Source organism: Triturus cristatus, chromosome 1_2 (assembly GCF_964204655.1).
Source record: "Triturus cristatus chromosome 1_2, aTriCri1.1, whole genome shotgun sequence".
Classification (NCBI taxonomy): Eukaryota; Metazoa; Chordata; class Amphibia; order Caudata; family Salamandridae; genus Triturus; species Triturus cristatus.
The window spans coordinates 834,437,780-834,464,503 of record NC_140580.1 but is presented as its reverse complement, the minus strand read 5'-3'; the positions used below and the strand labels follow the sequence as shown (position 1 = coordinate 834,464,503).

The window sequence follows — 26,724 nt, the reverse complement described above, 5'->3', positions numbered from 1 at the left end:
TGTTGGCTTTTGCTTAATGTGATCCTCAAGTGAATGTCTAATGATCTTTCTATTACAGTCAGTGAGTACGAGCACCAAACTCTTTTACAAATAACATGCATTGGCAAGCCAAAAGGTGTAGACTACACAGCTACACTTATTGAGCAATAGCCTCAGTATGTGAAACATGTCCGGTAGAACTGCCATAAAAACCTAGGCAACAGAGATTAAAATAATGGTAATGGCATATTATAGAGATCGAAATATTGACATACAGCCCTCTTTTCACAAGGAAAGTCCCTGCGACTTTGAATGATCTAAGACCCTATGAGACATGATAGAAAGTTTTTCTTCCCTCCACAAAGGCACTATATAAATTCGAATACTATTCTGACTTACCGCTGGAGAAGAAACACAGTCGTGTGAAGACTGCCAACACATAGACTATGACAAGCAAGCCGTCAAGGATGCCTTCAGATTTGAGAAGCAAAGCTGTAGCCATGCCAAAAGTTGTGAAATCGGCATAATCATCCAACTTGGCACCTGTACAAATACAAAGAGAAAACAATTTCAACATGTAGAAAGAACTATATTTTGCCTTTATACTACCCACACTTCTGCATGTTTTTAATAATGCTTTCCATTTCCAGAATATCAGCACAACAAACTTTGGCACGCAAAAGAGTACATTGGTGACTGAAGTGATTGGAAATTTTACAAAATGTGACTATTACCACACAATACTAATTCTTAGATCATAGGGGCCTATTCATAAATGTAAATTAGGTCACAAACGTATGTTTATGACTGAATTTACTTTTTTTACACCTAGCAGAAATTAACCAACATTTTTTAGGCAGGGTTAAATTCACATAATGATTGGTAGATATTTGCAGCCATCCGACTCAGGGGGTGGGAACGTGGGTGCCAGTTTGTGGGCATTTCAAAACTACCCCACTGACACCCTGAAAATAATCGTATTTTCTAACAAAGAGTATAGTCAATGATTGTATGGCCTGTGATAGGGGCCTTTCTATCCCCTGGTTGGCCAATGTCAAAAAATCCTTGGAAAGTGTGGGCCAAATAGATATGTTTTTGGTAAGAGAGCCACAGACTGCCACTTGTAGGAAGCAAGTGAAGCACTGATTACTGGAGAAAGCTGAAATAGACAGATTACGGTCCGAGCGTAAGAAAAGCAGTGTTTTAGATTATCTGCAATTTAATTTAGGGGATCTTAGCCAAGATTACTTATGGAACACGAAACGCAGCTGGACACTGTCGATTTTGTTTAGCTTCAGGTTTGGACCGATAAAGCATATGTTATGCTTCCCAAGTGGGTAGCTACAGGGGCTTGAATTGCGTACATGCCCATGCATCGACTAAAAAAATGCTGCATTTTTTTTCCTGTGTTTTTTCTGTTATATACTCGGAAATTTCTTATACCATTTGTGAGAGTCAGAAAGATAGGATCTTGCATGCAGGCATATTGCTTTTTGCGTACTTTGTCCGATGATGAAATATGTTGCTGCATAACGATGTTCCTTCAAGCTGCTGTATCCTCTATGAAAACAATGTTAGATTATTGATCTCGCTCTTTCTCATTTAAATGTTTTAAACATTTAATGATTTATGAAACATGACGTTTCTTATACGAATATTTATTGTATTTTATCACATGCTTTTTGACTATTTCCATAAAGATGGATTGAATTGAAATTGAATCGCATTTTAACGCCACCACATGGCTGGCTTAAATCTCTTTCCAAGGTGGAAGAGGAATAATGACTCCAGATTTGAAGGGGATGTAGAGGAAGGGCTTTCTTCATGGGGCAAATATTTTGCTCAAAGTTGACAAAAAAGTGCATTTGCTAAAGGAATGTTATTCCTGCAGTGCGGAGTTCTCCACTTTGGCCTGCAGGGTAAGTCACATAATCTTTCCAGCAGTACGCCTGGAAACCTGAACTTGGATCAGCCTTCTAGCTATTCTCTTCGACATGCTTGGGAATCACATTTTTTTTTAAAGTATACATTTAAAGAGAGACAGATCTTGATCATCTTTGTCGCACTTTTTGTGTTATCAATCGGGTCTTATAAGGGCTAGACAGCAAGGAACAGGAGACAGTGCAGTTTGAAAACTACGCTCGCTTAAATTCCCGAATACATCTATAGATTACAGCTCAACTGCGTAATGACTTTGGGCTACAGGTGATAGAGAATGAAAGAATGCTGCTGCTTCCAATACACAACTTCTTAACAGCAGTATTATTCACTCACCAAGATCAATACGGAGAATAGTTTATCAAAATAATTTTAACTTGATGTGATTATAAAAAAAATGATTAAAGAATTAGAACCATCTGGCTCCAACCTGCGACCCACAAGGGAAATTAAGTCTTAAAAGCACTCCATGGAAACGCTTTTGAGCTTTTCCTTTAAATTAAGGAAAGGCTGAAAGAGTGGAGTTATTAAGTATTCTATCCTTCCCTATATTTTTGTAAAAAAACTCATTACACAAATCTTAGTCACTGCACAGATTGAGCAACTGCAGTGCTCAATTGGTAAAACAAATCCCAAATTCCACATTGAAGGCTCATAGATTTTCAAGTCTATAGGAAACCGTGTACAATCTATATCCTTAAAAATGGATGACGCGATTGGGCCCACTATCAAACAAGGTTGCACCAGCTTGTGTTCACAGGATGTCTTAGTTCCTGATTTCCCTAAGGAGTCCACTGTTAAAATTTAAAAGATCTCCGCAGTGGAAAAAATATATTTTAAGACAAATGACTACATTTAAGTAGTAGCCCAGTTATCGAGAAGAATGTGCCAGCCATCTTACCACTGCCAAACGTACATTTTTAGACTCTTTTATATGACCAGCAATACTATAATTACATCATGGTCATTAGAGGCACTAAGCCATGTCCTCTCATCAATCCTTGCCCTTCTAAAGAAATCATTGTTTAACTCAGATCAAACAATGAATATGGCACCAGATATATTGATGGTTTTACCGTGAGGGCCAGCGATCCATATTTTTAGTATGCGATTATTCTCTTCCTGCACACAAAAAATATTTAATTATCTTACGCCTGAGCGGAAGTTCGGCGTTTTGGCCCAGCATGAAGACAGTGCCAAAAAAGCTATGCAGAGCAGGGAAACCAGTGCCATTTGCATTTTTGGCGAGGCTTTGGAGCATTTGTTTTATGGTGGATCTGGAGGGGGCAATCTATGAAGAACAGAGGGGTGAGGGTGGATGAGGCAAGCAACAACAGGGTGGGGCGGACTGGACAAGCAACAACGCAGGAGAATATGGGACAGGCAAGTAAGAATGTGGACAGTGAAGGAGGTCCAAGTAAAAAGGAAAATAAAAGTACCTCTGAAAGTGGAGAGCACTGTAAGAACACTGAGCAAAGAAAGCAGTACTTGGACCATGCTCCAGGGTAGGGACAAACACACAAAGAGGAAGTAAATTTGGCAGTTGCTGACCAAAGAGAAGCAAGGAAATGAGTGACCATGATGCCAACCAATGATAAGCAATGGGTGGGCTCTAAGCTCCTTAAGTGAATAAAATGTCTCACAATCAAGGGGACCTGTCTTGGCTGCAAACAGGAATGGCTGCACCTTAGCTGAGCTCTGAGCAGCTACTCAGCGAACCCCGACATCCATCACATATCCGTTGCCTCAAAGGGCATCCCAGAATAAATCATGGTTAGGACTGTGGGGGCTGGTCTGCGGGCTACACCTAGACAGAAGTGGTAGCCGTCATCCAGTACGCAGACGGCAGGGCGAGAGGGTGTCGTGGCAGAAGTGCTGCCTATCACCAGTGGCTTAGGATCCGGGGAGGCAGTTGAAGCGACAGATACAGGTTCAGTACGGACCCCTGAGCGGGAGCATGCCATGGGGGGCTGAGTGGCAGTAGCCTGCGACCGTTGGGACCGAGGCGAGGAGGCTGGGGAAAGCGTCCCTAAAGAACTGCCTGTCGGAGGACTGCCGGGGTGGCACCATCACCTCCTACATGAACTGCGGTGAGATGGCCCCGTGACCCGAACAGGTACGCGGAAAGTGGTGGGTCCATGGCCTGAACGGAGGGACAGAGGAGTGAGGCAGGTTTTCCTGAGCCGCCTGTGGTCGAAGCCTAGACCAAGTGTGGCCGCCGGGAAGCCCTGGGCAGAGAGCAGGGCGGGAGCCGATCCCCAGGCAGCCACTAACACAATTGATCTCAGCGGGTGAGAGGCAGCCCCGGTCCCATGGGGTGGGGGGAGTGCACGCTGGGCCCTCCCCGGTGGGGCCAGGCCCTACATTGTATTCAGACCCGTGCATAAGGCAGAGCCCCGGTAGCGGAGAGGTGGGGTTGGATCTCGGTGCCCACTAATTGTCCGAGCTAGTAGGGATGAAGAGACCGGCCCGTTGCCTAGTGGAACATAAAATCAGAGTGGAGGACCGTGGCGGAAACACCTCCCTGGTCTCTGCAGAACCTGGAGGGTTGGCCCAACCGGCACAGATTTGAGTACCACATTATTGAGCAGAGGCCGAAGGCTGATACCACCGGTCGGCCAGTAGAAAGAGGAAGAGGAGAGATCACGAACGACCCAGGCCTATACCCTGGTACAAGCGACCTGGTAAGGAATATCTTGGGGGAAGGGTGGAGTTTACTCAGGCGAAAGGAGAAGATCCGAGAACGGTTTGCAGCCTCATTGGTGATTGGGTACTGCATCACACCCGAACCCGAAGTTGGGGAAAAGTAAACAAGGGCGTGCCCTGCTGGGCAGCAGGAATAACAATCGTGAAGCCTAAGGGCACGGGAGTACGGCAAACCAACAAAATAAGACAATTACGTGGTCCCAACGCCAGTGATGATGCCAGAGGGCTAAGTTGTGGGGGAGCCCTCCTTAGGAGCAATCATGACAGCGATCAAGGACATCAAAGGCACCCTGGAGCCCAAAATTGATGCTGTGACAATCGAAGTCAACCTGATCAGGGCAGATCTGCAAAAACTGAGTGACAAAGTCTCAACAGCCGAGATACACACATCCCAACTTCAGTCCATGACAAAGTGTCTGGAGGCGCAGGTGCAAACCCTAACACAACAGGCCTAGTCCATGGTGGCAAAGCTAGAGGAAGGAAGGGCAATAAGGAATGACATCAGGGTGGTGGGGGTTCCAGAGGGGGCAGAAGGCTACAGTGCAGACCTTTTTGTGGCAGACCTCATTTTGAATACATTAAAACCCAAAAGACTGTCAAACTTTCTCAGTAGAGAGGGTGCATAGAGCCGCAATGCCGCGATCCAAGACCGGGGCCCTCGGAGCATGATAATTGCAAAAATCTTTAACTATTGTGATTGCGACACGATCATCCAATGACATTCAATATGAGAACGCCCGTGCCCGCTTCTTTCCTGATTTCACATTACAAGTTAAGCACAAGTATATGATGCTCTTCCCTGCAAAACTTCGAGTAATTGCAGCTGGCAAAACATGGCACTTTGCGTCTCCAGAGGAAGACTGGGAGTGGCTAGAGCTGTGGCGCGGAACAGAAGCAAAGGACCAAGACAGGGCCGCGCTCTAGCACAGATTGAACCATCATCAGTGATTGCAAGGATTTCAGATTTCTGTGCTGATGTGATTGAGAATAGCAATAAGTTCAGTGGTCACCTTAGGCTGTTCCTTGGTCATACAAGAAGCACTGCCACTACACTGAGGACATCGACGGGTCAACTTTCTTCACTGCTAGTTCTAGCATGATATGAAATCAGCTAATGTCTGTCTTGTCACCTTCCTTGAGCTGAATAAAGTCCTTTAATTCTTCCTCTTGATGATCACATACTCCTCCTGCTACTTTTCTTCCACACCCTCACTACCCATCATCTAGGCCTGTATTTCTGATCACTATCAGGAATCTTTGTCCCCTATGTTCCTAGGTGTTGGGGGATAAGGGGCCTGGCACTAGGGGGTGGAGCTGGTGGAGGCGGTGAAGTAGGAACCTGTAGGTGAGGCTGGGGTGGAGGAGGTGGAATCAGAGTATGTATTGGAGTTGGTGGCCCAGATGGAGGGCCCAAGAGACTGTAGAGATGTTGCGGTTGAGCAATCGGTCTTTGTAAAGTGTGCATAATCTGCTGCAACACAGACATGGCACAAGGCAAGGGAGAAGGAAATGTGTACCTGCACTACAGGAGATACACTATACCAATGCCCGACATTCAAGAGTACTTTTGGGGTTCATAAATGTCGGTACTGCTTCCTTACTTAATCTTTTCTTTCCTAAATATTTTCTAGCTTTTCCTTGGACAGCTTTGCATGGCTGCACACTAAGTGTAGATACATCAGGCAGTCAATGTCAGTAATGCAGGACTTTGTCAAACCCACTGGAGGACTTGGCCCTCTCACCCCCTCCCTAACTTTTTGCCTTCATCCCTCCTACTTTTCTGGATTTGTTTTCATTGGCCTTAGGACACTGGCACTGGTTAGCAGTGGTAAAGTGCTGAATCCTATATCTGGCAAAAACAAATTCAGAAAAATGGGAGAGTGAAGACAAAAAAGTTTGGGGTGGCCCTGCAGAGACGGCCAAGTCCACCATTACATAATAAGGATTTCTCCTTTTGCCCTGAGGTCCAGGTTTTTGGTTAGCAGTGGTAAAGTGCACAAAGTGCTTGCGCTCTCTTCTTTAAACATGGTGAAATTGGATTACACCCAATTGACACATTTAGTAAAGTGGTGCTATATGTACCAAGGGCCTATAAATTAAATGCTATTAGTGGGCCTGCAACACTTATTGTGCAACCCACTTATGTAGCCCTATTAAATAGGTCTGAGGTCTGTCGATGCAGCCTGTTGGCAGTTTTAAACTGCCAATTCAACTTGGCAAACTCATACCCCTGCCCAAAAACCGTATATAATACATATAAGTCACCCCGAAGGTAGGCCCTAGGCAGCCCCAAGGGCAGGGTGCAATGTAATTAAAACATTGGGCATGTATTTTTACGTTTTAAATGACCTGCTAATGAAAAACTAACAAATGTGTTTTTCACTACTGTGAGGCCTACCTCTCATATTGGATAACATTGGGTTACCTTATTACATTTAATAAGTTCCAACTTATCACTGAGAACAAGTAGGGAAGTCATTTTTGGTGTCTGAAGAATTGTAATTTAAATTCCTCTTCAATGGTAAGGTCGAATTTGAAGTAATAATTCTGAAAATGACACTTTTTTGAAAGCTGGCATTTTCTAGTCCTATCCATTTGATGCCTGCAGCCTATTTCCTGGGTAACATGACTAGATGGCAGTTGGCCTTGTGTATTCCTCTTAGACCGTATCGAAATGGAGCGGCTGAGTGTAGGTAGGATGGGTGGAGAGGCTTCCCCTAACACACTTGCACTTCAAAGGCACAGGCTCACAAAAGACTTCGCAGTAGCCTATTGTGTCTCCAGACAGGGACTAGGGCAGGGAGGCAGGAAATTCCACACACCTCTGTAGGGGGAAAACAGCAGAATTTCTTCCACTTCATAGTGGGCACCAGGTATAAAAAGGAGACTCCCAGACCCACTCTTCAGTACACTCATGGGCCTGTGGATACTACAGAAGGACACCCTGTTGCTCTGCTGCTTGAAACCTGTCCTGCTTGCTGAGAAGGAAGGCTGCACCTGCTCCTTGTCATCCCAAACTGAACTGACTCCAAGGGTCAGCTGGCAGACCTCATGTTCTTAGCTACAGGGGCACAAAAAGCCTCAGAGGAAATTGCCTACCGGTTCTCCTGCAACTTGACCTACCTGAGCCTTGCTGGAGTGAGTTCCTGATTCCCAAGAGGTCCTAGACTCTTGGGGTGGGATCAATTGAGCTCTTCCTTGTAATAAAGTAGCAATCCTGATTTTTGGGGCCTTTGCGGCCGCAAACAGGCCTGTTCGCGCCAAGATCTTGCCACCCATACAGACTCCCAGCGACGATCCGTATTGTGAGATCTCTACTTCGCGCTACAGCATCGACTGCCCCTGGTGACCACCAACTTTAATCTCCAGCAATGACCATCCACGATGCCCAAAAGATTTTTCGCTACAGCAGCAGCCACCTGCGACGCTCTCCTTGCAGCCTTGTCCACCGCAAACTAAACTTCCGCGCTGGTCTTTAGAAGGTAACTTTTTTAGCGTGCCTAACCTGGTTTCTGCGTCTGGCTCCCGCTCCATTGCGGTCGGCCTGAACTTGTGGCTTTCAGCTAGTCCTGCAGGACCAGATAATAGCAAGTGGTCCTTTTCAGTGCAATATTTTCCGTAAATCTTTGAAATTGCAGATTTCCGGTTATACTGATGCTTTTGTGCCAAGCTATCATGGTTCAAGCAAAGGTTAATTGAGTGACTTTTTGTGGTTCACCGTGACAAGGATTGTGGCTGTTGCCTCAACCAACAACCCAATATCTCCCCCTCACCCCATCTCCATGAACAGTTTCTCCTAAGAAGACCTATCAGTGGGGTTTCCATATAATTGAAATTAGGTGCATGAACCATATTTGATTTTTGCCGGCAAGGTAATACAGGATTCATCCTGTAGAGGGGATGCTTACACTACTTAAACATATTGTTTTGTGCATTCTCTTAGTTAATCAAATATCCATTCCCATTTAAAAATAAGAACTTTCACAAGAGAAATTTTATATTTTCATATCCGTGAGGCATAGTTTGTTCACCTAGAAATAATCCTAGGTTGGCATGAGTTTTATTTTGGGATCTCCCCAGAAATGTAATGCCTAATTTACATGTTCAACAACTACTCATGAACATCTGAGCATAATCTACAAATTTCTATGAACCCTTATACTGATGATTTGTCAACAACCTAATTTCTTTCTGAATTATGCATACCTAAATTCACAAGGCGGTGGATACTTCAATGGGGGGTCATATTGCTTTGTCATGTAAAGCATAGCTGCCTCGTTGTCTTTACATTGCCATGTGACTATTCATCAAATTCTGTATTGTTTTTATTGATGAGGACAGTCACATTTTCCGTAAATTAGAAATCAATCAGTGCTGCACAAACTTTTTTCATATTGTAATTACTCATTGACCAAGGCTGCAGGCAATTATTTTGTGATTTGTATACACGAGACCAGCCTGTGTTTTATGATTAATTGACATATTATAAGGTCTGTAAAGACAACTCCAATTTGTTTTCAGATGAGTCAGCGATAGAATACGAAGGTGTTCTGTTAATATCTAAAGATGGATTGCTGAGGCAACAAATGTGTCTACTGACTGATGAGAATTAGAAGAAATTCCTATCACTGGTGCAAAGATCTATTCCCACAGACCAACACAAAATATAATATCTGTGGCATTAGCTTTTCTGCCCCAAATTACTTACATTGCATTATTCAACACCACTTTCATTTTACTCGACATATAGAAATTTCTAGATGTTTTATAATCTTAAAAAGTACGACATTTAAACATACCCAGAGCTGAACAGGCATTAAGTCGCCTTGCAACTGCACCATCGGCCAAGTCCAGCATATTTCCAACTAGAAGAAACCAGCAGGCAAATTGGTGGTGTCTAGAAGAGTAAGGAAAAAAGATGAAACCCCTTGAATCATATATATAGGACAAGCAAAGACCAATTAATGGAAACTTTCTCAATGAGTTGATACACTATTTCTAGTGGCAATACCAGAGGACACACATTTACTATTGCTAGACAAAACACGCAGCTGTAACTATTCCCTAGGGACAGGACTTTATGGAGTAATGCTCATTGGCCTTTGGTTCTCAGTGCTATCCAGAAGTCAAAGTAAAATTTTAGCAACCACTATTCTCCTTCTCCAACTTCTTAGATTTCTTCAGTGAATGTTCCTTCGCCACCTTCTCTTTCCTCCTGGTCACCTACTGAATATGAGGTGGCAGAAATTCAAGTTCCTGAAACCACTCAGAAGAGCAAATTTATTCAGAAAACTGACATTTCTTCTCTATTTAGGTAGGCAGACAATAATCTCAATATTCTAATGAAATGCCAAGCACAAGCTCCGACCTGGTTAAAGACTTACAATTCAACCCTCATCCTTGTTTGGCAATTAACAATGATATTATGTATTTCCTTCACGGGGAATGAAGGAATTCATAGAAGGCAGATATTCATACCTTTTCAGCTCTTTAATAACCCTTAGACTAAGGTGATATGGAAATTCCTGCATCGATCAAAATTGATCTGATGTTGGTTTACTTAACAGATTGTTCCAGAAAGGATACTTTCAAGGATAAGTGTTTTAGAACAGGTTATATCTGAAGAAGTCCTAGGGGTGGATTTTGTGGATTGTAAAGTGGAAGCATCCCTTAAAGGGGTTATTCCAGTTTAAAGCTTGATTTGAGGGTGGCGGTATATGCTGTTTATGCTTCCCAATCTCTAGTAAAGCATTTCCAGGCTTTGACTTCTTCCATTCAGTAAGTAGTGGAGTGCTCTAACTTGTTTACCAATATGAAAATTGAATCAAAGTTCCTTTCTGATTTTTCTTGTGCTATTTTACCAGCACGTGCTTTTTCAATGGTTTCTAATTTGGCAGTCCAGCGACATACTTATGAGAGACTGGAAAGCAAAAAGGTGATATGTAATACGGGGTTTTCAAGAACCATAGGCACAAATTAATTCAGAGCCTCCTCAAAGAGCATTAGGTAGACAGAAGAGTTTTCAATTTCAGTTCCAGGCTAGGAGGGACAAGTCAAATTAGCTATTATCTGTCAGGGGTCAGGTAATTCTGCTGCCCCATCTTCTCGGAAAAAGCCTAGGAACTGTTTCCATCTATGCTGAGCGTCCTGTCCAAGGGCACCTCTTTCTTTTTGCAGACGTGGAAAGAAAATGTTTCACATACATGGGTTCTGCAAATATTGGAAATAAGTTATTCATTGGAATTTAAATTACTCTCGCCAGGCCCGGGCCTGGTCCAACACACATACTCAAGAGATCCAGTAAAATGCTTGGCTTTGACTCAAGAAAAATCTACACCATTGATGAGGATCGCAATGTGTCCAGTTCTATAGAGCCAGAAAAGGAAAGGATTCCATTTTAGTGGTTTGCTAGCCCAAAAAAAGTCATCAGAAAAATACAGATTGATAATCAATCTAAAGAAATTGAATGAGTTACTGAAAAAGACCGACTTCAAAATAGAGACTCTTTGGAGGATAATTCCTCTTCTAACATGCAGAAGAATGGATGACCACATTATGCGCCCTAGCACATATTGCGGCTGTTCCTTACAGCAGTGGAATACTACTCTACTCTTATTTTAGAGGATTGACCTATCCATTATGCTTCAAAGGATGCTTATCAAGATTATAGCAAAATAGTTTGTCAAACATTAGAAGGTCACAGACTTTTGAAACTGGAGAAAGCTCACCTTAGATCCAAGATTTAGTTTCATAGAACCCTGCTTCCAAACACATCTGGAGATCGTGAGCCGCGAATGGATGAGAACCCAGAGAATATGGAGTGTGTTACTCGTACTAGGTCAGTATTGTGCAGCTTCTGCCAGAGAATGGTTGCAAAGTCCCAATCACATGGTGAGTTCTTTATAAGGGAATTTTCTTTGAAATCCACACAATATCCATAATACATTACAATATGATCCTTTTTATCGCTCTCATTTTTTCTACTACAGGCCTCGTGTGTATTTGCGGTTTCTTGGGCTTGCCTTCTTTTGGGTCCCCTAGCGTGTGATCTGTTGGGTATACTGGAATCCAGCAACACCCAATCTGGAGGAAATGCTGCTTGTAACAGAAGACAAATGGGAAGGAATGCAGTTGTGGCTGAATCCTATATATCTAACCAGGGGGTCCTTATGGATAAGCCACCACCTTGCTTTCTGCACACACATGCAAGCAGAAATGGATGAAATAGGACGGGGTGCCGCTCTGGGCAAGCAGTCTATACTGGGAGATGGTTTCCAGAAGAACAGTTTCATTCTTCAAATTGGAAGGGACTATCATGTGAAAGAAACAAGGCCTTTTTGTAGATGACCCAATATTTTGTCGCCATTCGGATTACTAGATGCTGGTTTTCGACTCTCACAGTACACTGAAGCCTGCTAACCAGGCACCAGAGCTCTCGCCCTAAAACAGATATGTGAATATGTGAATTGGTAACCCCCAATTGGCAAAGGACTGTAACCCCCTTATAAGTCGCTAGTATATGGTACCAGTGGTACCCAGGGCATTGGTGTTAAAGGGGTAACAAGGCCCGAAGCACTGCTTGTGCCACCCTGAGTTTCCCAAGTAGACTATTGACAGCAGACCTGCCACTGCAGACTGCAGGAGCAGAGCAAACTGCTCGAACTTTACTTTTGTCCTCACTGTGTGTGGCAAACTCAATGCACAATATTGAATATATGCCAGTCAATAAGTGGAAGCTTAAATGTCCCTTTAGTGGCATTTGCCATTAAAGGACACTATAAGTAATACAGTCCATAGGATGACATGGGGCGGCTCCCAGACAAACCAGAGTTTGGCAGCTCTATTATACTACTGCCTAAATGTGGCATGTTTGGCATTAAAAAATGTACCTCATCACCCCTGGCATAGATCTTGTGTCGAGGACAATGTGGCCCCAGCATTTCAGGTGCTCTGGCTGCCAGCCTGTGCTTGCTGCTGCCAAGACAGTAATCTGGCCCCCTGCAAGGAAGTGTGAACTCTCACAGGAGTCAGAAACAATAGCCTGTACAGAAAGGAGTTCACACCTCCCTCCCTGACAGGCTGGCTAGTGAAGTGGCACACGAAGGCAGTGAGCTTCAAAGGCTGCATTGACTGTTATATGCAACCAGGATGTCTTCTAAAGGAGGAAACAGCCCTCCCCTGCCCCAGGTACATTTGAACCCCGGCACATGGGAAACTTAAGTATTCAAGAGGTGTACATCACAGAAGGCAAGCCACACCTCTAGGGTAGCCTACCTGGTCTGTACAGCTAAGGAAGACTTCTCCATTTGCAAACAAGGTGGAATAGTGGGTTCTGAGTAGAAAAGGTGACCTACACCCTCGGATGTGGTTACTTCAGAGGCAGATTAGCCGCTGAGGCTAGTAGCTCATTGGCCAGTTGCACCCACACTTTTATCACCCCAAAATCCAGGAATTAAGCGGTACCCTTGACACCAGATTTTCAGTTCTGAACCAACTTGCATCAAAGATGACAAAGAAGAGCCCAGAGGCTGCGACAACACGACTTGCACAAACCATAAGAGGGATACTCTGCACCTGTGGCAACACTACTGGAACTGTAAGTCCTCAACTCATCCTACTCAGTTCCCCCAAACAGAGGGACCCCTGTGGGAGCCAGAAGCAATCTCAGGCTCCCATGATTAGTGGCACTACTCCCCTGCAACTGCAGGTAAAACCAATGTACCAGAACCAAAGAATCGCTGGCCATCAGGTCCTCCGAGGGACCACCCAGAAGTAGACGGTACAATACATTGTGAGAAACGTAGCCCTGACTTCCACAAAGGTTCAGGCAGCTACAGTGTTCCTCAGGACCTCTGGACGTTGAATTAAGTTGCTACTGTGCTTACCGCTGCCAAGGCTTGTTGGTTGCGAGTCTGGCAACCAGCCCTTTACTCAACGCTGCGTCTTGAGGGAACTCAGCAAAACCTACATGCAACATTAGTAGTGGCTTTGTTGTCTACTTTTTGCACCCTGTTCCCCACATGCACTGTATAAGTGGTAAAGCAAGCTCTCCACTTAGCTCCCAATTCAGCACCAAGAACAGCCAGGACAACTCTGCCCCCGGGATTCTCAAGCCAGGTAAAATTGAACTGCCTGTCATGGCTTGGTTCGAGGACCTGCAACACCTTTTCCCTCCTTGAGTTTCATGCAACTCGACCTGCAAGTGCCTGATTTCCACTACCAATTTTTCCCATTGACCACAATACAAATGTTCTGCAGTTGCAAATTGTTGTAATTTATGTTTTCTTCTAAACTCCATAACTTTGGTTAGATGCATGTGATCTCATTTGTTGTGGTAAGATAAAATCTACTTTATTTTTATGGATTTGTGTCGAATTTCTTTAGAGTTGTGTCAATTACTTATTGTCCATGTTGGTACCTCGAAATGCTTAACACAAGTTCCTGTAGTAAAGCCTGACAGCTCTTTGCAACTCTACCAAGACTGAAAGAAGGATTTAATATTGTGAATCCAAGGACCATGTTTGGGGCATTGTGAGAGTATTGTATAGGGAAGCTTACCCAGCATCACCACATAATACTCCACCTTCATACACCATGCACTGCTTCACTTTGCCCGCCTTCTCCTGAATCAGCTGGTGATAGTGAAACTGACAACACGGTCACAAAATCTCTAAACGAGCAGCGGGCACTGGGTCTCAGTCATTTGTGGATCTCACCTTCTAAATAATCAGATGGGCAGAAGTTCATCTAATGTCACTGTCAGCGATTTACATTCAGGGGAACGACAATCTTAGCACAGGTTCAGCAGGGTGTTTCCTTATTCCCGCAACTTTTTTCTGGCAACCTAAATTTTCTTCCAGCTTTGAAAAGAAGGTTGTTGGTAAATAGATGCCCTGACACATCCATGACCTTCTCTTCTATTGTATGCCTTTTCTCCTTTTCTCTTGATACCCAGAATGTTAGCTAGGTTAAGGAAGGTCGCGGTGGATCTCATTCTGGTAGTCCCCTTTTGGCAGAGGATGGCGCTGTTTCCATTCCTGAGGATGATGGCGAGAGTGCTGAAATGGGTCATTCTGAAAGATCAGTGGTCCCCTATGGACACATTCAAGAGAATGCAATCAATGGTATGGCAAAAAAAGTGTTTTTTTAAAATCCCGTAGCCTATTCAGTTCAAGAATTTAGACGACTATCTACTATATTATCCTATGATCATCATTGATCATACTTTTCTATGTGGTGTATGGACAGATCTTTAAATCCTGCTATTTGTGAGTCTGAAGTGATCTTACAATTTCTTCAAGATGGTTTTGACAAAGATCTAGCCATTGCTACCTTAAAGGTTCAATAGGTAGCAATAAAGGCAGTTATAGCACCTTGAGGTATTCCTTGGATGGATTCTTTAAGTATCAGACTATTGAAGGGGTTTTCTTTGATGAGGCCAAATATTTAAAAGATTGCCCCTTCTGGAGTCCTTCTTTTGGTCCTTAAGGCACTATCGTCCTATTGAGCCATTGGAGTGAGTTCTAAAACACATTCTTGAAAGTATTCTTTTCGATGGCTATAACATCAGCCCGTAGACTTGGGGAATCTGATTTTGTTTGGTTGCCTTATTTTAGAATATTTACAGACTGGTTCTTAGGTTAGAATCAGGTTTATTTCCAAAAGTAATGTATTAATTCCATCAGAAACAAGATACAATTGTACCTTCTTTTTTTCAGCACCTACTCCCCCTGAAGAAAAACCTTCACACACAGACCGGATGTGTTAATGGCAGTGAAGATCTATTTGTCGGAGGTCACAAGACTATAGACAATGTGCAAATGTATTCATTAATTTTGAGGTCAGAGTAGAAGGCAGGTCCACACAAGGAATGTCTGGTTCCTGGGCTGAGGCTTGCGGGGATTCTATTTTAGATATATGCAAAACAGCCACTTGGGCAATTGCATTATAGATTGGATATGGGGAGTTTCAAATCTGTGGAATTTGGTTTCAGAGTATGAACAGCCACTTTACCCTGAAGGTTGTAACACCGGATATTTACATAAAAAATATATGTTTGCATTAGCTGGGGGGTTTTGTTTTCATATTTGGGGGATCCCGTTGTTAATTTCTCTGGTACATCCACATGAATTAAGCTGTGGTATGAGAAAATGGGTTGAAATGGCAAGGATTCAGTTACTTACCGGTATTCTTCATTCTTCTGAATAGCCTCTTAATTGGATCAATAATTATGACCCTCCCTCCTGGTTCCCATTCACAACCTGGATTCCTTTATAGCTTGGCGATATACAGAAAATGTGGTGGGTTCCAGCCCTCGTTATTGCTAGTATGGTAGTAGAGGCACTTCTGTTTTTCGCTTGAATTGGCACCAGCTGGGTCACGTGCCTGGGTAGTGGTTAGACACCTCATAAAGTAAGTATTGAACCAAGGAAAAAGGGTATTTGGAGAAATGAAGATTACCGGTAACTAGCAAATCATTGCATACGATTCGCGGAATGTCTAGTCAACACTTGACACGCATATGCTATGTACACAATAACTGATGATACAACATGATTACCATTAGTACATGCTTACTCACTTAGACACACAAACTCCGAATAACCTGAGAAAGACGCGACTGAGGCCCAACTCGACCACCCATAAGCTCGACATTGAGTTTTTTCAGGTGACACGTGTCCTGTTTTCTTTACTGCTGAATGGGGCTTCTTTTCATTACTTTGTTTGTCACAGCACTAGCTCATGGGGCATGGTTATTCTCGTCTTATTAAAAACTGCCCTTTATTCTCAGGATGTTCATGCTGACACCCAATTGAACGCTGCTACTTGTCACCGGTCAGCTTCACGATAATCCTGTTACAATGGCAAAGGTATAGGCTCCTGATTAGGTTTCTCAGGATGTTTAGCTAGTATTCTGGAACTCTGTGGGTGAATATATGGAGAGCCAGGAATGCTTTAGAGCAAGCATACTCATTCTGTATAACATGATTTCTACTCTTGGATTGACTAGTGGCTTCTGTTCATTAGCCAAAATGGTTTGAATTACTCCCTGGTGCTCCTGCTTACAGATATCCCAGTTGGGTTGACGAAGGTTTCTATGAGGGGCGTTGCTGGATGTGGCGTTTTGGGAGTAAATATGCTCCACCAACAATGATTATTTTATTTATTTTTCAACAAACCCAGGCTCCGTCCCCCATTATTAAACAAGAAATTAGTTACCTGTAACTGTAGTTCTCCAGTATTGAAATATTTAATAGATTCACATGCTTGAACCATCTCCCATCATCGAGATGAGTCTCCCTGTACCTTTAAAAGCAATGTAATGATAGGTTTAGATTAGAATAGGCCTATGCCCCTCAGTATAGTAACCTATTATATTCATTTTTTTTTTTTTTTTTAAAGAGACCAAAATTAGGTTTTAACTAATCAGGTTGCATCACCCAACACTACTGTGCAAAGCTACCGTCCCTCAGATTTTACAGCACGAGTGTACAAAATATATATCCACTGAAAGAAAGAGAGCGAAACATGAGCTTCACAGGGGAGGGCGGTGGACCGCCTGTGAATCTATGAAAGATTCCAATACTGCAGAGCTGCAGTTACAGGAAAGTAACTAATTTCGCATTCCAGTATTGGAACTTTCAAAGATCCACATGCCTGAATCAGATTAACCAGCAGTTGAAGAGTATATTTGGTTGATTGTTCAATGTATAGCACATACAAGAAATATACAAGAAATATGTTTGCATTTACGTATGTATGAACTAGAACATGTTCACAAAGAAAACAGCAGTATATAAAGCAAAACATACATACACATATAAACACAAACACACACATAATAGAAATGTGTGTAAAGAATACGCAGATTGTGGGAAGGCAGGAAGAGCTCACATTTAGTGAAAAAGATGTCGAAACATTGCCTGGCCCACTGCTGCATCAATTTAAACTGTAAAGTTGTGTTTGTTCTTCCAGGTTGCTGCTCGGCAACTTGCAGGAAGAGAGACACCAGCAAATAACGCCACAGAAGTAGACATAGCCCTTATAGAATGGGCACGAACCGTAGAGGTCAACAGCCTTCTATTCTTCTGGTGACAGAATTGAATGGTGTAGGATATCCATCTGGAAATGCTTTGCTTTGAAAGAGGAAAGCTTGAGTGCTGCTAGATACAAACAGTTGAGAGGATTCGAGAAAAACTTTAGTCTTGTCCAGGTAGAATTTTGGGCATCGAAAGCTGTAGTCTTGTCCAAGTAGAACTCTGGGCATCACTTGATTTCTAGAAAGTGAAGTGGTCTTTCTGCTGCGGTTGGAGGATTTGGAAAGAAAGAGTTGAGAGCCACGGGTTCATTAAGGTGAAAGTTTGCAGGGACCTTCGGAATGAATTTTGGGTTTGGGCGGAGGATAACCCTGTTCCTGAATTAGAGGAAAGGTTTTTGTATGGTAAAGGCCTGAATATCACTAACCCTTCCGGCGGAGGTCAAGGTGAGAAGGAGGGCCGGCTTTCAGGAGAGAAATTTGATATCCACTTTGTGGATGGGCTTGAAGGAATCTTTTATAAGCTGAGATGGTACAGTGTTCAGTTGCCAAGGAGGAGGCCTTACAGGAAGAAAGGTTCGGAATAAGTCTTTGAGAAATAGTTTCATGGTCCTGGAAGACCTTTGCGGTTGAGATGTGGGAGATCGCCTGAAACTGGAAATGGGTGCCAAGTGGACTTTGATAGAAGCATAAGCTAGATAGACTTGATTTAGGCAGGTATGAAGATACGGGAGAATTTCTTCCAGAGAGGAGGAGAAAAAAATGTATCTTAGCCTGATGACACCAGATCCAAAATCTTTGCCATTTGAGGCAATAAGTTATATTGGTACTGTCAGCAAGGGCCCTAGATAGGATTTCACTACAGTCTGATGGTACGTTCATGTGCTGGAATTCATGGTCACAAGAACCATGGTGAAAATGAGGAGACTTGGGATCCAGATGGAGCACTTGGCACTGAGTCATTGTCAGTAGAGTGGGAAACGTCTTCAATTGAATGTGGTGCTCTTGAGATAGGAGAAGCAACTCCGTAAACCAGTGCTGGCGCGTCCATGATGGACCAATGAGAATTAGCTTGTAGGGTTCTGCTTTCCTTAAGACTCTTGGGAGGAAAGGAATCGGAGAAAAGGCGTTGGCAAAGATGCCAGACCATGCTATTGAACATGCATTCCACCATGATCCCGGTTGGTGATGTCGGCTTGCATAAAACGGGTATTTGCGTTTCTGGGAAGTGTCAAAGGGGTCCAGATGTGGCTTGCTCCACCGGAGAAAGATATTGTCTAGGGTCTGCTAGTGCAGCTCCCACTTGTGGTATGATGTTGGCAGCCGGCTTAGAGTGTCCACCATAGTGTTCGGCTTCCCAGGAACATGTTCCGCTCGTAGAAGCACCTTGTGATGGATGGACTATTCTCATATTGGTTGTGCTTCCTGGGATAGAAGGTGGGATCTTGTGCCACCCTGCTTGTTGATGTAGTGCATTGTTGTTGTATTGTCCGTGCGGACGAGCACTGCAGAATTGTGAATTCTTGGGAGAAAAGCCTGAAAGGCAAGATGCACTGCTTTCAACTCTAGTAAGTTGATATGTAAATGACGTTGAGCAGGTTGTCATATTCCACTGACTTGGAGAGCTTGGGAGTAAGCTGCCCATCCCTCCAGGGAAGCATTGGTATTGATGAATAGAGGGGAAGTTAGAGGGGGCGTAAGGAGTTTGACTGACAGATGTTTCGGCTTCGTCAAACAGAAAAAGACACTGACAATTGTTGGAGAGACCTGGATGAGTTTGAGCGAACCGGTCACCGGCACCCATTGTCTGTCCGATTCCTGTTGAATTAGACCAATGCATAGAAGAAAAAATGGGATGAAAGATATGCAAGAGAACATCATTCCTAGAAGGGACACGTAGAGGCGAACATTAAGAAACCTTTTCTTTGGATCGACTGTGGCAGCGTCATTATCTCTCCTGTGTAGGCTACGTTTTGGAGAATGTTGTGTCCAGCGTGTCCCCTTAAAATTTCATGGTCTGTGACTGATGAGGATTGGATGTCTCTAGATTAAACATGAGCTCTAGCAGTTTGAAGACCTTCATGCAGGCTATTGTGGAAGCACGTGAGGTGCGTTTGGAAGGCGCCTAGACCAACCAGTTGTCTAGATGGGGAAAGACTTGATGGCGGTGTTGTCTGCGATAAGCTGCTACAGGTGCGAAGTACTTTGTGAAGATACAAGTAGCGGATCTGAGGCTAAAGGGGAGCATCTTGAACTGGTAGTGGCTTCCAGATACCGTAAACCGTAGAAATTTCCTGTGTTTTGGATAGAGGGGTATGTGAAAATAGGCATCTTGGAGGTCGAAAGTTGCCATAAAGTCCCCCTGGTTCAAGAGCTGCAGCACCTCCTGCAGTGTAACCATGCGGAATGATTGCTTCCTGACGAAGAAGTTAAGGTTCCCGAGTCCTAAAATCAGTTGCCACTGCCTTGACTTCTTGTGGATTAAGAAACAGGAGTAGAAATCTTTCCCTCTGTGGACCATAGGAACTCTCTCTATAGCTCCCCTTTTTTGCATGTATTTTATATGCAATTTGAGAAGTGGAAGATACTTGTGGATGGAAGGTTGAGGCTGAGTTGGTGCGGTCTTTGGAGGAATTCCAATGTGCAGTCGAATTGGATTAGATCTAGAACCCACTGATCGTTGGTAATTTCCCATCATCAATGAAAGAAGTTGGCAAGTCTGCCGCCATGGCAGAAGGCAGGATTCAAGGAAGTAGCTGGAGCCTGAGGTGCATCATTGATGTTGGCCGGTGTCCTTTCCCTGACGTCCTGATTTTCCATTCTGAAAGGGTCTGACATGAGGATTGTGGTGGGTTCCTCTGCTGGTATTGGGGAAAATATTGGCAGGTGAGGAGTATAGGGGGTAATGAAATTGTTGGTAGCCCCCCCCCCCCCCACCCCCCCCTATATGAAGGTTATCCTCTTCCACTTGAGCCACTAAAAGGCACTTTCCTAAATTGTAAGGTCCCCAAAAACTTTGCTGTGTCTGTGTAAGACTTAATAGCCTGGAGGGCCTCATCTATGTGTTTACTAAAGAGGGCTTCTCCATCATAAGGAAGGTCTAAGATTTTTGTCTGAACCTCCGGTCGGAAAAATGTAGCCTCAAGCCAACCGTGACGCCTGGGCACTGCAGCACCTGCTAATATCCAGGGTGCAATCAAATTACCTCACAGGATGTGCACTCACCTCCATGAAAAACCTTCTTGGCTTGTCATACCTTCCAAGAAGTGCTAAAGAGTTGGCTGCTCTGACCGTTACAGCTGGCATTGAAGAAAAACGTTCCCAAATTGTCAAGCCACCTACCCTCTTTATCTGGAAGCGCTGAGATAGGTGCAGAAGGGTTCTTGGATCGGCACTGAGTGGCTTGGCAGACAACAGAATCCGGTTTAGGGTGTCCAGTAAGACATGCAGGAGCATCTTTAGGAGCCTTGTATTGTGTGTCAAGGTGCAGTAAGAGTGCCGCCACCAAAGCTGGGGGCTTCATGACCTTAATGCCTTCCTCCCAAATATAATCGATATTAGGCATAGCCATGGTAGATTTACGGAACGGTTCCTTAAAGTCATATCGAAAACAATACGTTTGCTTTGTAGGCTCTGGGAATTCGAACCTTTTTGAGCTCTCTCTCGAGCAGGTTGTGATGAAATCCTCCAATATTCTCTGGAGGAGGCGGCGTTGGAGATGAGGGAAGTGGTTATCATGTAATCGTTCCATTCGGTATTAGTGATCGGTAGCTCACCCTCTTCCCAGTCATCTTCTGACGAACGATGTGGGATCTTCAAGAAGAGCAGTTTGCGGGGTAAGCTGATTTGGCACAGACAATAGTGGTGGTAGTCAGTGATGGTGAAGCCGGCCTAGGTGGCGTTGTTGATGGTGGAGTTGTAGGTCTGGTGGGATGCGCTGATGGAGAGAAGCACCAGCAATAATCACTACCAAAGGTAGAGAGACCATTTCTTTTGGATACTCTTGATAGTAGTGCTCTGCAGAAGCATAATAAGTTTGTTCATAATACTCCTCCCCATTGCCCTCTGGTTGACACCTGATATGCAATTCGAAAGGGCTGCATGCCACGCCAACGCGACCCTCTTCAGTCATCTTGATCCAATAGATGCATGGGTAATAATTGAGACACTTAACTGGGAGAAGCAAGAGTGAGGAGGAGTTTTTTTTGTATTTTCTGATATCTGCCTCGTCAACAAGGCCATCGATCGGGTTGTCATCTCAGAAAGCTTATCCTTTGTATTGGTGATGTCTTTGTCAATGGTGATGTCTCCATCGTGAGTGGTGTCTTCATCAATGGGAGTGCTGTTGCAGGTGGCACCTTCATGGAAATTACTATATTAGGCGTCAACGAATTAGGTGAGTGGCTCGTCGACAATAAGGTCGTCCTTGAGAGAAATTATGCAGTTGAGAATGTAGCGAGAGTGAAGTAATGGTAGTGGGTGTCTTCGTCGTCAACAGCATGGGGGACTCTTTCCTCGTCAAGGGTGAGGCACTTGTCAACAATATTTCCATCGACAGAGCCGAAGACAGTTTTTGGGAGGTGTGTGTGATATGTGGTGGAGGTGAAGGAGAAGGAGTGTCTGAAGTCGTTTTTGAAGATTGCTTTTACTGTGGATTGCGAGAAGACTCTTTTGCCTCATGAGAACGTTCTGAGAAACAACCATGACAGGATTTTTCAGGGCATTTTTTAGATGCTCTAGAGAGGAATGAGGATGGGAAGAGTCCCTCTCTCTCGTTTAAGACTTTCTGGAAGAAGATGACGAGTCCTCACTTTCAGTGTCTGACAGGGGCTCCTTTCTTGCTTTAAGTTTTTGGAGCCATTAAAGTAGCCTCCCCTCAAAGTCCTTAAGAGTTTCAGCAGAGAAGGTACAACACACCTTGCAGTCTGTAGCTTGATGTGATGGGTATAGACAGGAGATACAGCCCTGATGAGGGTCATCTGTGTAGAGCCTCTTTTTACCACAGGTAGCACAACCTCTTATTTGCTTTTTTTGACATGGTAAATAAGATTTTAGCAAGAAACAAATACACAGATGTATTAATAGATACTAGTTATATCTGAAACTTCACTGAATAATTGTCTGGAACAGGAAACCTGAGCTTAGCTCAATGGAGACTCTTTAACTCGACGTGCAGTAACAGAATCTGAGGGACTTGAGTGTCTCACGGGTGGGTTCTAGACGGTGATACAACCTAATTGGTTAAAGCTTACGTTTGGTCTCTTTTTAGAAAAATGACTATGCTAGGTTACTAAACTAAGGAGCTGAGGCCTTTTCTAGTCTATGCTTATCATTACATTGCTTGCTAAAGGTACTGGGAGACTCCCATCTCGACAACGGGAGAGGATTCAAGCATGCATATTTATGAAAGTTCCAATACTGGATTAATTTAGAAGATCTACAAGGTCTGTACTGGAGGGATATTCTTGTCTAAGCAACGTTGTGTACTTACGCTGTGTGAAGTACTTAATATTCATAACTTGAACGTTTTGTAGACAGCAAGTAACTTAGTTCTGACAGCTCAACTACTGAATTTTATAAGAAATATCAGGATGTATTGGCTTTACACCTACTGCAGGTGTATTATGAGGCCCTTGATATTGGTCATCTTCATGAGTCCACGAGAGCGTCCATACCAAAGGCACTGTTGAAACCTGATAAAGACGAGAAGCTATGTCAGGCATACAGATAGGAGTTGTTAAAGCTAGACAATAAAGTACTGGCGGTGTGAAAATTAACAGAGCTACGCCTATCATAGCTAAACTGGTGCTCCCAGACCTGACAGGGTTTGCCCTTTCTCACAATTTGAGGATTTAGTATTACGCATCAGATCACTTTGGAGCTGTAGGCAGTCTCTGTGTTCTTGGACACAGAGGCCTTTGACACATTGTAATGGCCATTTCTCACGACTACTTTAAATTGAGTGGGCCTCGTTAGTTTTGTGACTTGACTAGTACAGCTGTGTATACCAAACCAAAAGGCAAACTCCACATAAATGGATGCATATCATTGTCTTTCCTGATCGACAGGGGTGTGAGTCACTTATATCTTCACTATCTCCCTCTTCCTTTTTGTGCTAGGTGTGGAGCCCCTGGCTTGCAAGCTTAGGAAATTTCACTCCCACAAAGATATCTCCATCGCAGCTTGAAGGGTATCACTACATGCTAATGCCATTCTATTCTTTGCCAAAGCCTCTGCACTCAACTTGCCACCTAGAATTGTGGAATGCAAGTTCTGCTTTCTCATGCATAAACATCAACTTGGGATAAGTCCATGTTTTCCCTCTTGCCAATGCCACGTAAAAGGTAGAAATAGAATGTTCGAGGCATATGAGCTGCAGATTGTACACTTAGCATAGATCGCCATCTGGTGTTGGGCCCGGATGTTTGCAGTTTGTTTTTCTTCTTGGACAGTCTTTGGAAGTCACGAGTTTGGTGACTCCTCCTTCGGTCCGTACTGCGCATGGGCTTCGGCTCCATCCTCAGATTGTTTTTTTCCGCCATCGGGCTCGGATGTGATACTTCGTGCTCCGGCTTCGAACTTCTACGGTTCCAGCCTCGACGGAAAATCCTCGTTTCTTCGAGTTTCTTCATCATCATCTTCATCTCTCGAAGCGGCACTTTTCTCCATCCCGTACATCGGCACCGGCCTTCGGGCCCTCCTCGACTCCGGTCCCGGCCGATGGAAAGGACTCCGTTCAAAAAGTGCCCAAAATGAGGGTCTAAATTTCCCCACACCGACCTCCATCAGGTGTGTAACCTTTGCCTCTCTCCAGAACACGAGGCCAGAGACTGCCCCGCCTGTAAGTCTTTTCGATCGAAGAAAACCATCCGGGATCGAAAAGCTCGACGCACCATGGCGCACTCATTGTCTGCAGCTCCACCGGACATCTTCGGAGACGGTGCCGAAGCTTCGGGGCAAACACACACCGAGCAGGAAGAAGACTTCGTCAGCGCTTCCGAGGCCGACGACTCCGACGTGGAGGACATCACACCGGCGCAGCGGGTCGTGAGTACTGTGCCCCCTCCCACCCCCGCGCCCAAAACCAAAGAGACTCAGGTTACTCCCTCGCCTGTCGGCCTGGGCAAAACCAAGACCAAAGCTTCTATCACCCCACCTTCGGGCCCGGTGTCGAAGCCTCCAAAGTCTCACGGCAGCTCGGGATCGAGCCAGCCGACGCCCGGTGCCGAAAAACAGCATCCGGCACCGAAGAAAGCAATATCCAGCTCGACTCCGAAGCCACCGGTGCCGAAGCCTGGACTCTCGGTGCCGACCAAACACAAATCTGTCGGCACCGACGCTGAAAACTCCTTCGACGCCGAAAAAACTGGAGGCCCCAAAAAAAGCATGGCGCACACAAACCATTGAAGCCCTCGGTTCCGAAATCACCGGTGCCGACGGACGATTCGGCGCCATTGGCTCTGTTTACACCAGACCCTTTACAAAAGACTCTGTCCAAAGATCCAAAGACTGGACTATTGACTTTAATTATCAAGAAAAGACGCCTTGATACTCCGGCTCCTCCTCCACCACCCAAACGGAAGGACTCTGCTACTTCTCCCCTCAGAGTGCCCTCCCCACTACCGCCTCCCCTCCCTCCTCCACCCCCTCCCCCTCCCAGGTCTCCGCCACCTTTACCTCACTACTCTCCGACCCAGTCCCCAGATCCGGATGACGGGGACCCGGACAATTACCCGGCGGACGCCCCAATGGATCCCACTCCACCGGGGACCCCAGACCCATGGGAGGATTACAATAACCCTGATGTACCCGATATACCTCAGGACGACCTATACCCATCCAGGCCGTCTCCTCCAGAGGACTCCTTAGGGTTCCATCATTTAGTGCAGAGAGCAGCACACTACCATGGGGTGGACATGCACACTGAACCAGTGGAAGACGACTTCTTACTGGATACATTTGACATACAGGACAAATCCACTTCTATTTTACCCATGCTTAAGGGTGTCACCAAGCATGCCGCAGAGGTGTTCAAAGACCCTGTCAGGGCCAGGGTACTAAACCCTAGAATAGAGAAAAAGTATAAGGCGGCACCCACAGACCCTGCATACATTAAGGGCCCTGCTCCCTTAGATTCCCTAGTTGTCTCTACAGCTAGAAAGCGGGCTAACTCCCAGTCCTCAGGAGAAGCCCCACCGCCAGACAAGGAATCCAAACTCCTAGACGCGTCTGGCAAGCGCACCGCCTCTCAAGCTGCAAACATGTGGCGCATTGCAAACACACAAGCGCTACTTGCGCGCTATGACAGAGCACACTACGACGAACTTGAGGCTCTTATGCAGCACCTTCCCGAGAAACACAAGCGTAGGGCTCATGAGCTAATACAGGAGGGTAAACTCATTACAAACACCTCCATTAAGTGTGCCCTCGATGCAGCCGACACTGCTTCTAGAGCCATAAATACCAGTGTCCTGCTTCGTCGCCATGCCTGGCTCAGGATCTCAGGGTTTAAGCCTGAAGTCCAGGCGTCCATACTCAATCACCCCTTTGACCAACAAACTCTCTTTGGGCCCAAGGTAGACGAAGCGTTGGAAAAGATGAAAAAGGACACAGACACAGCAAAGTCTATGGGGGCACTCCAAACACAAGCCTCTAAACGTTCCTTTCGACGCTCCTCCTTTCGTGGCACAGGCAGAGGCTTCTCCACCGATAGCACCTCTACCTCCTACAAATCCCCTCCTCAAAATACCTTTTCAAAGGGCAACCAAAGGGGTGGTTACAGAGGCAACAACAATAAGGGCAGGGGCAAAACTAACAACACCCGTTCTGCCACCCCGCCCACACAATGACTTCCCTCCGCTCCCCCCAGACCATTCCACTCCGGTCGGGGGCAGACTACAAAACTTTATCCACGCATGGGAGTCCATAACATCGGACAAATGGGTGACCCAAATCATTCGGTCAGGGTACTGTCTCGAGCTAACATCTACCCCACCCAATATCCCACCAAGGCACCGTCCAATGTCTCAAGAACATTCCACACTGCTCAAACAGGAGGTACTCTC

At 44.8% G+C, this 26,724-nt stretch overlaps 1 protein-coding gene across 8 annotated transcripts in view; it reads right to left on the bottom strand.

Moving 5' to 3' along the window:
• TMEM269 (transmembrane protein 269) overlaps nucleotides 1-26,724 on the bottom strand; it is a 120,779-nt gene that overhangs the window by 28,669 nt on the left and 65,386 nt on the right. For all 8 annotated transcript variants that reach the window (XM_085608933.1, XM_085608937.1, XM_085608938.1 and 5 more), the window contains 2 exons: nucleotides 9,423-9,520; nucleotides 379-522 (listed from right to left, as the gene is read on the bottom strand). In XM_085608933.1, the coding sequence (XP_085465059.1) occupies nucleotides 379-522; nucleotides 9,423-9,520 (242 nt within the window). The remainder of the gene's footprint in view (nucleotides 1-378; nucleotides 523-9,422; nucleotides 9,521-26,724) is intronic.